Source organism: Nanorana parkeri, unplaced genomic scaffold, assembly GCF_000935625.1.
Source record: "Nanorana parkeri isolate BGI_ZX_2015 unplaced genomic scaffold, ASM93562v1 scaffold287, whole genome shotgun sequence".
NCBI lineage: Eukaryota > Metazoa > Chordata > Amphibia > Anura > Dicroglossidae > Nanorana > Nanorana parkeri.
In genome coordinates, this window is record NW_017306555.1 from 418,510 (window position 1) to 432,486 (window position 13,977).

At 41.1% G+C, this 13,977-nt stretch overlaps 1 protein-coding gene across 6 annotated transcripts in view; it reads right to left on the reverse strand.

Moving 5' to 3' along the window:
* SAMD11 (sterile alpha motif domain containing 11) overlaps positions 1-13,977 on the reverse strand; it is a 162,812-nt gene that overhangs the window by 40,408 nt on the left and 108,427 nt on the right. For all 6 annotated transcript variants that reach the window (XR_001941295.1, XM_018557513.1, XM_018557512.1 and 3 more), the window contains exon 6: positions 705-797. Coding sequence is in view for 5 of the 6 variants with exons in the window: in XM_018557513.1 (XP_018413015.1) it covers positions 705-797 (93 nt within the window). In the remaining variant the exon portion in view is untranslated. The remainder of the gene's footprint in view (positions 1-704; positions 798-13,977) is intronic.

The window sequence follows — 13,977 nt, forward strand, 5'->3', positions numbered from 1 at the left end:
TGAGCCACTTTGCTTTCTGAAGTGAGTGTATGAAATATCACAATGCATTCTACCAACAAGTCCATTCATTATTTTAACTATTATTATCCTAATTACAAATTTAATAACATAAAAAAAAGGCATTTCATTTACAAACAATAAAAGGCATAATGAACACACACACTTAAATTGTTAGCACTAGGAGATTCCCAAAGAAAAAAATATATCTTAAAATAATAATAATTGCTTTTGCTTGAGTAAAATAGCAAAGCCTGGAAAGAACTGTTGTGGAGTTTAAGAGCTCACACAAGTCCCATACACAGCCTCTGAGTAAAAGCAGCTGCCAGATAGAGAAGCCAGAGACTGACAATGCCCTTCCTCATACAGTTCCTTGTTGTCAGCTAGGAATGGATTGGATCACTGCTTAATGTCTGGGCTGACATCATGTAAAGTTTTAGCCGCCTCATTAACACCCATCTGCATGCAGAGCATATCATTAGGGCGCCGAGGAGTAATGTCCCTGCTAGCAATGAAAGGGTGGACTAATGAGGCATTTTTATCCTCTCGGTGGCCCTTTCCTCCTCCCTCCCACTCCACTTTGACACTCTGACAACACATCACCTTGACAACTCTCCCTCCCTCCATCCACGCCCCTCTGCAGGCTACACAGTGCACCCCCCACCCCCACCCCATCGCCCCAATGCCAGCTTTAAGGAACCACTCACCCTTCGGAGACTCGCTTCTGGCTTTCTTGCTTTCCACTGGGCACTCGCTGTTACTGTTGGGAGAGCATTCTCGCTTCTTGTCTAAAAAGTCATCTACAAAAAGAGAACAAAAGAAAAGGGCACAGGTTAGAGCCAATAAGATATCAGCACGGTGTCCTGAAATGTAAAGCACATAAAGCACATTTTGTGTTCATACATGTGCCGTTTGAGGCAAGTATATTGGCAGCAGAGGAGTTAAGGTAATACAGAAAACAAAACGGATAAGGTAACAGTAAGACAAGCCCACTTGCAGCGCAGCCACATATACAAGTGTTTTGTTCTTCCCCAGATCAGCCCGTGCGCATGTAGGGAGGATCAATGGAGAAATTTCCAGCTATAAATATATTGAATGCAGGATGTTCTTACTGAGATTCATCATCTGTCTCCTGTGTGTTTCCAAAGCTCCCAGACCCTGGTGCTGAACAAGTGGGAAGAAGCCTGGGATTCTTTCTACTCGGCTTCCTTTTCAACAAGGCTTCTTTAACACGCCTGCTCTCTATCTCTCTCTGCTTCTGGCTGTCTCTCTGTCTTCACAGCTGTCTCGCCTCCTGTGCCTGCCTGTCTCTCCCACTTCTCTGCCCTTCTGCTGCTGCATGCTACGGAAACGTCAGACGTGCTTGCATTAGTGAGGCTCTGCGAGCCAACGCAAATATCTAATATACAATTACAGCGTCCCCCTGCACAGATTTCCAATCAATAGCCTCCTATTATGTGGCTGGGGGGAGGCTGGGAGCCTGATGCAGCTACACGCCGGCAGGAAGGAAGAGGCAGACTGTCATTGGAAGCTTCAAATTCTCATCTATCAAGGGCTTGTTATAGAATGGAGGCAGCATCTTACAGGAAAAGTGAGCCCTCCACTAAAAGGGCAAGCTGTGTGTGTGTGGACTGTAAATGCAAATTAAAGAAGGCTACTTTGTCCTCCTACATGACCAATACTTATTAATAATCACAACAGCATTGTATAGTAATGGCACATCAATTTATAAAGAACATGCGCAACAAATTAAAAAAAAAATGCGTGATTAAACAGAATTTAGCAAAAATGCAAACTTATCCAAGTTGTGACAACAGGATCTGAATTTTACACGGATTGCTGTTATCCAACTCCAAACTGAGAAGCTTCTAATTTTTTTTTTTTTTTAAAGAGTCCCTAATTTTCGCTATTCGGTTGGTATAGCTGAGCTTATCGTGCACTGCCATTTAAAAGGACCATCATAAGCAACATATCCATTTCTAAAATTCTTTTTGAATCAGAATATACAGTTTTTTTTGTTTTAGTAAATACAAGAAAATAACATTGTAAACAAAAAGATGGCAGTTCATCCTTACGAGTCAGAAGAATCTATAGAACAGCTGGTCAGTTTTGCAAACCGTGGACAAATCTACGAAGCGTGGTACTGTCCCAAAGGCAGTTGGCAACTAAATACATTAAAAACAAGACAACTGGCTGTGGCTGTCTCCGAGGCAGAGCAAGCGTTCGTTTTGTGGTGGTATAAAGGGCAGACAAACAAGCACAGGCGAAGTTTGTACAAAGTCGCAGACGGTATGCTTGGTCACGAATTCTGCAAACACTGGCAAATCTCCATGCAACCTTCAACGTGTGCCGCTGCCAGGAACGTTACAGACAAGGAAGGGCAGGAACCTACAGGCTTGTACATTGAGCCAGAGCCTACCCACACACAGACACACTCACCCTCTCCGAAACACATACACAGACATCCTCCCCACCATCAGCAATTGACATGCACATACCAGGACTCAACAGAGAAGCTCCAGCTTAACCCCTTCAGACTAGAACAACGAAACCTCTAAACAAACATCCTACTAACTTCTGATTACCATAGTAATCACCCATTACTCATAAATAACCATTTAATGAGTGCAGCCTAATTTCAATCTAATTTACAACTTGCTGAGTATATAAATTCCTTTATCTTATATGGATAAGGAGCAAATAATTCTGTCAGGTTTACCCAGCCAGCCGTAGAAGAGTGAGACATATATTGATAATGTCAAATAAGGCTTCTCTTAGCTAACTGGACCCAGGAGACCTCCATCCGCCATATTCGTTACAGTGGAGCCCAAGGGCAGTGCTGAAGTTAACAATTTAATCTGAGGTATCCCTATTATATTTTATAGTTGTGGAAGTCCTTGCCAGAGTCAGACAGGAGACAGAGAAAGCATTAATAATCTCCATTCTGGGCAGATACATTGCAGCACTGTAGCAAATGGCCCTAGTAATAAATAATCAGTCTATTATCAAGTTTTCATGGAGGAGGTTATCGGTGATTGCTATAGACGTGCCTGTCTGTCACAGAGTAGGCATTCTGTGTACAAGAGTAGCTGGACAGTGTCACTTAGGCCACAGGACAGCGCTCGCTCACTGTTAGCATTTGTGTTCCATGTAGCTTTGCATTCAAATCATGTATCATTCCTGTTGACGGGCAATGATGGTGCTGTTCACAAGCAAAGGTTTTATGAAATAAACTGATGTGAATGTAAAGCGCTGCGTAAAATGTCAGCTCTAGATAAATACCTGTAATAAATATTAGGATTTCATGGTCGCTTTCCTGCTGATTGCCATTTCATTTGGTGATACAGGAACAGGAAGTGAGATGAAATTTCAGCAACAGAGCCACAGACAGTCTGCTAAAGTTGTGGCCAAAGTTCCATCAATTTCAAGAAGTGTGTCCACCTTAGTTTTGGTTTCCATGGACCTAATTTCCGCAGCTTGTCATCTAAAATCAGTTCATTAGTACAAAGTGTGAAGGCTAAACTAATTTTGGTCTAAGCACAAACTGTCAAGGCTCTAAAAACTAAAGAGACCACACATGGAAGATGCCAGCGATTTCTGGAAAATGATTGCATTCAATGAATAATCACACTGTCTATAGTGCCTAGATGTTGGGTACATCAAAATCTATGCTAGGCCACTGATTTACTTTGGAAGTACCTAGAATTGTACAGACATACCAGATACAAATATCTTCAAACACATAATGTTTCAAAGCTGTGTGTATCTGGTATTTCTGTAGAATGTGCACTAGCTCGACACACCTTTTTGGCTCCACAGATCCCTGTTTTGCACCCAGGCTGGTGTCTCTTAACAGCTTGTGTTTATTGGCTCCGAGTGTAGCAGATGTGTGTGGGATAGGGGTAGGCTCTGGCTGCTTCTGCTGATTACGATAGTGTCCCAGATCTCTAAGATGATTTATTGAATTGGCCCTTGCTTTGCCATATGAATGTATGTTTGGGAGCCCAACTATGACAGCACAGAGGGCAGTTAATATATCAAAAGTGCTCAAACAAGAATTAATGGGCAGCACGCTCGCAGGGTCCACTTCGTCACTTATGCTGCTGTTTTGGGAATGGTGTTAAAATTCAAATACTGGAAATGCTGCTACTTTTTTCAAACCTGCATTTGAAGCAACAACTAAATACACAATTGAAAAACATATATGCAAACATTTGGCCAAATATTTGTAATCATGTATCATGATCATGGCACTAAATTACCTCCACTGTGGTTAAATAGTACAGCTTGGTCAATGACTCGCGTCCAGTAAGCCGATTGGACAATGAAGGAGCAGCAGCCCGCTGATGATGTCATCCTTTTGCTCTCTCTTCCATCAAGCATATTCATATTGTAGCTGATTGCACTTTGAAGACCCAGTCCTGACTGGTTACCAGTCCCAATCCTTGCCTAATCTTCTCCGCAGGGGATTACAAGAGACTCATATCAAGACAGAATGTCTATATTAGTTCTATTTAAAGGAGAACTTTTGGGAGAGTAATATACTCTTATATTAGATACCCAATAGTTGGAGCCGGCATGTGACACACGCCAGCTCTATAGATTGAGAACTGAGCGCTCACAAACTGTTTGATTGTCATTCAGCTCAGGGATTCCCCCTCCCCTATCTCCCTATCTCCCTATCTCTGCTCCTCTGTGGCTCTAGAGAGGCAGAGCCAGCTGTCAATCAACCAGTAGGGTGGATCCAAACAATATTGGGATCTTCCGCTGCTGCAGCATGGCTCTGCACTGTCAGCATATAGCAGGCTATATGTCCACTATATGCTGACTTAGGGTCACAGGAGTACATTAGTATATGTCCTTCATTGACCCAAAAGAGAACTAAAGCCAAAAAAGGTTTGGCTATAGATCTCTTTAAAGTACTTTTAATTCTTTATTTCTAATAAATACTTAAAGTGACATTAAACCCTCAGATTTTTTAACATAAACCAATACTGTAATGTGTGCCTTACTGTAATCCATTGTAGTTTCCCTTCTCTTTGTAAGAGCTACAAAGGCATGCTGGGACTTTGTTGTAAGGCAGAAGTTTACGTAGAAATGTTTTGTGTGTCATTTGCACCTAACCACAGGTAAACAATATATTTGCTAAAGCAGACATGAATCCTGAACCATTGCCATGGCTGCCTGCTCACTCAGAGCACTGTGTTCTATACACAGATGAATAATGCTTCAGCTCAACCCTACAAGTAGCTGTTGTGAAACGCTGCTCTCTGTTTGTTACTGTGTAAGCCTTATGGCTGCCTGCGAGATAAGCCAAAGGTTGGTGCACAGATTGCCTAAATGGGAATGCATTCAATTAGGGATGAACCTCTCCAAGTGGGGCCTGTTCCAGACTTGGATTTAAAGGCGAGAAACCGGGTTTTGTGGATATGGCCATTGCCCTTTAATAAGGGTTTTACATAAAAGCCGACTTGAGGGGAATATTTTTGCTCTTGCATTTACAGAGACCATTTAACCTTAAATTTACTGTTGTTATATTATTTAAGAAGGGGATCTAAAGAATCCTAGCAGCTACAAGGCATGCACACACACAAAACCTGTTAACTATTGCATTATTACAGGAGCACACAGGACACACGTTTCTGTGTAGGGAAGGACAGCCTGTAATATCTAAAGCGGAACTCCAGACACGGAATGTGGGTATTTCCATCCTGTCCTGAGATTTACATCTCACATAGCATGGCAAGGTGGATGACACCTTACATTTTCTGAATATAGTGGTGTCCTCTCTCCACCCCCAGCCTTCCAATTGGGCAGTGAAAAAACAGCAGAGGACTGATGAGGTCTGGCAACTAGCATTTTCATGTGGAGAGAACAGCAATTGTAGACTCCATGTTTATTCTCAGTATAGGTTTCCCTTAAGTATGTATTATACTGTTATACTGCATTTTTACAATTTGGTTGTAAACGTTTATTGTAGTTTACAGTGTATGCCGCTGGAGTAATGAGAAGGGAAAGCGCAAACAAGGAGCCTAAAATCATGCAAAGTACTTTTAGTGCACCCTGATTGGTTATTGTTGCGTTAAGGGCAGGGCCTTCTGGTTTCAATCACACCACACTTTGCAACACAGAGCCTCTATATCCAAAACCACTACTTCACGGCTGCGTTAATAGGCCATTGCATGGGAAAAAATATAATTCTGGGTTTAATAATTTAAAGGCCAAAAATGTTTAAAGTTATGGGCGAAGTAGAGAATAAAATAGTCAGAAGCCCTGTTTTGGTTTTTGTTTGCTGTCCCTTTACTTTGTGCCCTGGAGAATCTTTCCAAAGGAAATCCCCTCTTAGGCACATGTCACCACAACAAGTGACCCCATTGGAAGATTTCCCATCACTTTCTTTCCTGATTATCGGGGCAAATAGAGACAGTGAATCTTCCCAGGTACCTTGGTACAAAAAATTTGGATCAAACACGGACACAAGATCTGCATTAGTATGTTAAACAAGTCAGCGGGATCAGCGTTCCAGCTAGAAGCTATGTTCTCTTCTCCAGCATCCCATATGATTTCTCTTTGTCTTCTTCAGTCTATTCCCTTCATCCTTTTCCCCTTGATCTAGATATCTCTTTTTCTCCCCTTTGTCTCTTTGGCTGTTACTTTTCCCTACTTCTCATTCCCCATGCTCCTCTCTGGAGCTCTCACTGCTATTAAACTGCAACCTGCAGCAAACACAGCTGTGAGAAGCAGCATTAGAAGGCAGCAATGGCATACCTTGCCTGTGCCGAGTTAATGATGCAGCACTTAACCAAAGTGACTTTGGAGAGCTCTGCCACTGTGCCTATCACTGTGTGAAGTGCCCCTAAAGTACACACGCCAGAATCTGGTACAAACGCTCATAGAGGCCGCCGTATCTTCTGTCCGTGACACGTCTGATGGCACAGACTTCTTAATTCCTTTCTCTTATTCCCTTAATCTGTCATCTTCATCAGGCAGGGGAAGTGGCAGCCAGCAAACCAGGGCTCCCGCACAATCAATCTCCACATTACAGCTGACAGAATGGTGCTAATAACTTATTGATCTAATGTTTGCCGAGCCCCACTGGGGTTGAAGAGCTGCCACTGATTGGCTTGGAAAGCAGAGACTCTGCCCAGAGCGAAGCGGAAAGCTTTCAAACTGTCTTCTTCCTGAGGACCATGAAGAGAGGGTGGGAAAGAATAGGAGGGGGGTGAAGCAAATACACAGGAGAAGTAGGAAGGGTGTGATTGTGTAGGAGAGGGAATAATAATAGTCATATAAAAGAAATGGGGCAAGGGGATCATAAACAGAGCAATAATAAATGACAAAGAATGAAGCAAAGAAAAACAAAGTGGAAATAAAGAGGAAATAAAGAGTGAAAGGGAGAGAATGATAATCTACTCTTGGGTGTAAACATAATAAGATAAACTACGATCTAAACTACATGAACGATTCTCATGCAACTGGCCACAGATTGCCACAATCATCTGCAAAAATCTCCACCCCATTTGCCTTATGTTGTTTTCATTGATGACCTCTGGATGGCTTATTATACTTATAAGAAGTCAATATCCAGTAATATTCTGTGCATTTAGGAAAACATCCAGATTTTTTTTAAACAGTTAACTGAGCTTGCTAAAACTAGCTCCTGGGGAGTCTATTCCACATTTTCCCTGCACTAACTCTGAAGAAGCCTTTCCATATGCAAAGGTTAAACCTCTTTTCCTCCAGACACAAAGAATGTCCCCTTCTCCTTTGCAGTGACCTTAAAGTGAATCATTTGGCAGCAAGCTCACTATATGGGCCATTTATGCATTTATACATAGCAATCATGTCCCCCCTTAATCTCCTCTTCTCAGGAGAGAACAAATGCAGGTCAGCTAACCTTTCCTCATAGCTGAGTTCCCCCATGACTTTCATCAGTTTAGTTGCCCTTCTCTGCACTTTCTCCAGTTCCAGAACATCCTTTTTGTGAACTGGAGCCCAAAACTGAACTGCAAATTCCAGATGAGGACTAAATGGATGGAACTGAATGAATTTATCATTATCCAGCCTAACGTGTACAATGCCAGCTTCTAGGGAAGTTTCCTAGCCCAGAACTGGCAAACCTTTCTGCTTTAGGCCTCAAGATGCATGGATTGGAGAACCATGGAGGTGTCCTCCCATCTTTGGAGAATTATGATACCCTACATCCTATGTGCTTAGTCTGTGCGATCATACTCCAAAACATCAACCTTTCAAATCTCAAAGTTCGATATGTCTTTCGCTTGGAAAGTCATTATATTTTTGGGTCCTATAACATAAAATGCTGTTTCCTGAGCTCCTAATGTGAACTGTAGGGTTTTTGTTTTTTCTGCATACCCATCAAAACTTTTGTATACATACATATATACTGTTGATTCTTACAGACTATTAAATCTACTTAATAAAACACATACATACAGGGAAGCCAATTAATCTGTAAAATGGGCCAAACATGCACTACAGCTAAATCTCCTACACACATCTGCATATGAAGCTACAAATGAAACTGAATACTCATATCTGGAGTATGTAACAAGTGTGATTTCCATACAGTCATATACAGGCACAGCCCTGTAGAAATACACTACATACACTTATATGCTTCAAGTATATGCCCCACCAGCATCTTGTACACTTGAGTTGATATATGTGGTCGTTGGGAAACGATAAAAGTTTAATGTATTTCAGTAATGTGAGAGCAAGGACATATTAATCATTCTACAGGCGCAGAGGGTAACCTACTTCCTTATATTACTCCTGGCAGCCATATCTGGGAGCTTTTAGGATCAGGTCTAAGATTTAGGAATTTTAAAGTATATCAGAGAGGTTATAACCCAAATTTCAGTGTAACAAATTCGGGCCTCCTGTTTTCATGTCATTCACAGTGCATCCAATGTAGTTTTTCTGCTGTTGTCACTTGGGTTGCATTTGTGTTTTCCTCCTCTGTATTGATAGTTTCTCAATTTCACATATCTGTTCAATCACAAGTCCATTGATTACATGATAGCAAATAACATAGGCTACATAGTACTTATCTATAAAGTCACAAAGGATCCCAGCTTACACCCTCTTACTCATCTAGTGATATCATATTGTTAGGATATTTGAAAAACTACCATCTATTATTGCAAGGGTCACAGAACTGTTAGATTATTAAGAACATTGAAAAAAACCTCCAGTTCATTAAATGAATTCCTCAGAATGTAAACGTGGACCCAGCATGTCCATCAGCAGGGAAGCGGGTAAAAGGTTGCCAAGAACATGACAGCAGAGTAAAGTGGCTGAATAGTGGAAGGTGACAGCATGAAAGGTGGATGTTTACCTCTCACCCTGTCATCTCCAGACAGCAAGACTGACAATCAGGCTGAGGCCAGGATGGCTGCGGAATTAAGGTGGCAATGTGATCCATGGAAAAGAATCAGCGAAACACATGAAGGATCACAGACAAGTCAGCAAGATTTCTGACACACTAACACGAGTTCCCATTCAGTTATTAGCCTGAAGAGGGCTTCAGAGATACACACCGGTGCTGCACACAGCAGTACCGGCGCTTAGTCCCTCTGTGCTCGAACACCCAGGCTGGTTCCCAGGAACTGGATTAAAGTGACACTAAACTCAGATCTAGAGAGCTCGGATTCAAATGGATTCAAGTACCCCAACTATTAACAGAAATGTATCTTATTCGTGTATCACTCGGCTGCAGATCCTCAAATCATCTCTGAATTGGTGCTGACACTGTCCTTCCTTCTGGAGAGTGGCTACTTTTGTTACCCATGGTCCCTGTGTGTGTTGTAAAGTAGTCACCGCTCCAAGCTCACTCCTGTGATGGACTACAATCTCACGTTCATTTTACAAATTTGTATATTTTAGATTATGTTATTATATATATATTATAGTCCAGCTGAGTGATACACAAATAAGATACATTTATGTTAATATTTAACCACCTCCGGGCCGGCCGTAGTAAAAAAACGGCCGGCCTGAGCTCTATGCCATAAAACACATTTGAGGATGATCCATGTTATGCACTTCTGCCTTGCAGCACTGGGGTCCTCTGTTCAAATACTTGGAAAGGACATTATCTGCATAGGGTTTGCATATTCTCCCTGTGAGTGGGTTTCCTCTGGATACTCTGGTTTTCTTCCACAATCCAAAGACATGCTGGTAGGTTAATTGTCTCCTAGTTGAAACCAGCCCTAGTATGATGTTTTACTGAGTGCACCCAAGATGGCGGCTTCAATGCCTATGTGCACCAACACTAATGTGATGAGCACTTTGAGTCCTTAGGGAGAAAAGTGCTATAGAAATAGAATTACTTTCTAGGGACTTTTCAGCTCTCTATATGTGGTGCTTGTCTTACACACTGACTACAGATAACATATTTATTATATTATTTATAAAAAGAGAATCTATATTCTTTCTCTAAGGTACACAGATATGTGATAAACTTTATGTAAAACTCAATTTATGTTAAGATTCTAAAAGCCTTGTTTCTGTGTAAAGTCTGTAAATATATGTACGTTGTACACTTGAACAGCCATATGTGCTCCTGACATATGCAGGTTCTGCTTCCTGCTCCAAGGTGATGCACAATGATGAATGCACCTCTATGGGTCTGTTCTCACCTAACTGCAGAATAACAGCAGAATCTCTCAAAGTTCTGATCACATTCCTAGACACACAGATGACCTCTAAAATGAGCATTTACAAATCTGTATCTAAAATGGAGTAATAAATACTGCTTTTCAGTTAGTGTCAACTTAAGGAGTCAACAGAACATCAACTGAACACTGGGAAAAAGACTACTTTAAAGGTAACTGGTCAATTTTGAAATGCAAACAAATAGAAGCCCCCTAGCTATAAAACCCTGGGCGCCAGTTGGTAAATATGGAATAGTAGCACTTTGAAAGCTGGCAAGACCTTATGGATGCAACTACAGAGCTGATAGGAATGCCGCACTCAAAGGTCTGCTGGCATCACTGGTACTAATCCATGCCAACAGGAGGGCCGAGACCATCAGAACTGGCACTAATTCATCTATCTGTAACTGATGCGGTCTCAGTCCCACAAACCGATTGGCTGTACCTTCCAAACAGATCCCTTTAGCAGCTCATTTACTTTATCGTGTAAAAAAAATGTGTTAAGCATGCACTTTATTAGAGTATGGGTCACACATATCCATTCGGAAGCTCTCCTTGCCTTGCGCTCTCCATGCTGTGAGTGTCTGGTTTTATCACTCTTTCTGCCTTTTTTTTCACAGCTAGCTTCACCCTTGTCAGCGTGTCTCCGGGCTTCTCTCCTGTGTTCAGTGGGGTGAGCATTTCACGCCCTGCCGTGCAGCTGCATCCACAGAGCCAGGTGAAGCTGACATTCCTGTCACGCTGATTGCACAGATAGCCGAGCGCCACATCCATCTCATTGAGCACAGGGATAGCAGCACGGGGGGGGGAAAAAATCAATCACCTGCCACAAGAGCTAACATTCTAACTTTAACATGAGGGATGGAGAAAAAAAACTCACTTGCGTTTTTATATAATGTGTGTGTGTATATATATATGCATATCTGATAATATAAACCACTACAGTCTTCTTAATTCCTGTGGTCTTGGATTCGCTTAAACATGGACAGCAAGGCAGCAATTAATTCGCTGTGGGTATTATTGCACTAGAAAGTGCAAATTCATTTTCTGCTTGGTAGGGGGTTCTCTATTTGAGAAATAGAAAACAAGAACACCTATGTGAGCTTGCTAAATCCATAAATGCCATTGCATAAATCAGTGTAAAGGGGCGCTCTTCTCTCAGGCCACATAGCCAATATCTACAGCAACGTTTCACTGCTTTTTCCTACTTTGTATTTGACTGTATAGGGGCTTGTAGACAAGGAGAGCCAATGCTGATTGGTGATCGTAGTATTAGCGAATGCTTGCAGAAGCACTTTTGAAAATCCTTTTGTGCTGCCATACGGCAACGGTGACAACAATTTTCTGCATCAAGCAACTAATGTTTTCCATCTGTAATTGCAGCAATAATGGGCAGATCCTGGATATTCGTGTCATCTTACAAGCAATCTGGTCAATCAGCATTCATCATTTTCTACACTGAGATAAGACAGTGCCTTGGCTCTCTATATTGGCCATAGCTACCTATTTGTGCATTCTATACCATAGTAATAAAAGCATCTTCCTATGTTAGTAGGAAATGCATAAAACCAAGGAAGGGCCAATCCCTGGAATCGGGTAGCTAGGGCACCTAAAATATTATGTCATCCAATGATTCTCAACTTTTTGTGATTTTTCAATTAAAAAAAAATGTCCTGGCTCCTTAAAATGACCAGCTAATTTCTGCATTAGGCAGACCGATCCGTGAGCCCGCACCAAATTGTCCTCCGATGACTTTAAAATGCACAGAAAGCAGTAAGAAGAAGCAAATCATTCAGCAACTTTTAGTGAAATTCAAAGTTATTAGAGAGCAGAAATATTTCATTATCTCATGTGTGGTAAACTGGCCCCAGGATCATATACTTCTTGTATCTCAACTTACATCAGGAGCCTGAATTATGAAAAAGCCGCAATGGAGGGGCTGAAATAGGAAGGTTGGGATACATTTGAGCTACTATACTCAGAACCTGTATTCTAAAACCTATTCATGTGGTAACGATTTGGGTACAGATTAATGATGCATTGCAAAAGCACTCACACACCTGCAAAATGATGGCACAGTGTACTATGTCCTCTGGGTTATCATGTGCCACCTAATTCAGCAATAAACAAACACGCTGTGCTGTTCTGCTTCAAAGGTGAGACCAGGATATCCTGTATTACTATTAGTTGTGCTAGTGGGAAAACTTTGAGATTTCCCATCGTCCCCCAGGATAGATAGATAGATAGATAGATAGATAGATAGATAGATAGATAGATAGATAGATAGATAGATAGAAAAAAAATGCTGTTTGCAGGAATTTAAGTAATATACTGGATGAAAATGCAGAGATGTGAACAGTGTCATGGACTATAATGGTTCAGAATATCATCAGGCATTTTGTAGGTAGTTCATTGTGCCTACAGGAGGAAAGGTGGGGGTGTCTCCTTTAACAACCAACCAAACGCCACCTCTCACTTTTTTAAGTGCAGACTACAAAACAAGAAGTAATTCCTGACTGGTTGTTACCGTCAACAGTACAAGCTGTCAGTTGCTCCACTATCTATTATCAGCTTGTATCTTATTTCTAAAAAATCCATTGGATTTGCTGTAAAAGTGGCCTTTACAACTACAAAAGCTCGTCAGGTAGCTCGACTGGTACAACTTACCAAAAACATCTTTTTTTAGTAAAATCACAATTGTCGCAGATAAAGGCTAGAGACCGATCAGCTATATTTCTGTCTTATAACATTTATGACACATCAGTGAATGCAACAGCAGCCGTTTACATCTATTAACCAATAACATTTCTAGAAGTAACACACATCAATCAAAACAAATACAAACACACATTTCCTACGATTCCTAAAACCACTGCTCATTTTTATACATCTCCTATTCATGTTTATAGGTATTTCGATCAAACTGGATGTGGCAATGACTTCACTGTCACCAACGTTCGAAATCCCTAGTCTAATTACCAATTAATTAACTCTGCCATATAAAATCAGTAATCCGCGGCACTAAGAATCCAGCATTATGCATGATCCTTAACGGCTATGCAGTCTTCTATTACTGCTATATAGCCTGTATGGCCAAATGTGTCGGATCCAGACAGATGGACTTGTTTATCAAGAGAAATCATTTAAGAAAAGAAAATACAGTAAGAAGCAATGAAAATTGGTCTTTCATGATTAACAACAAATTCTGCCTGACTGCTTTGAGTTGCTATACACAAAAATACATTAAAAAAATATATAAAATATAAAAATGCATATACATATTATACATACATTATACATATTT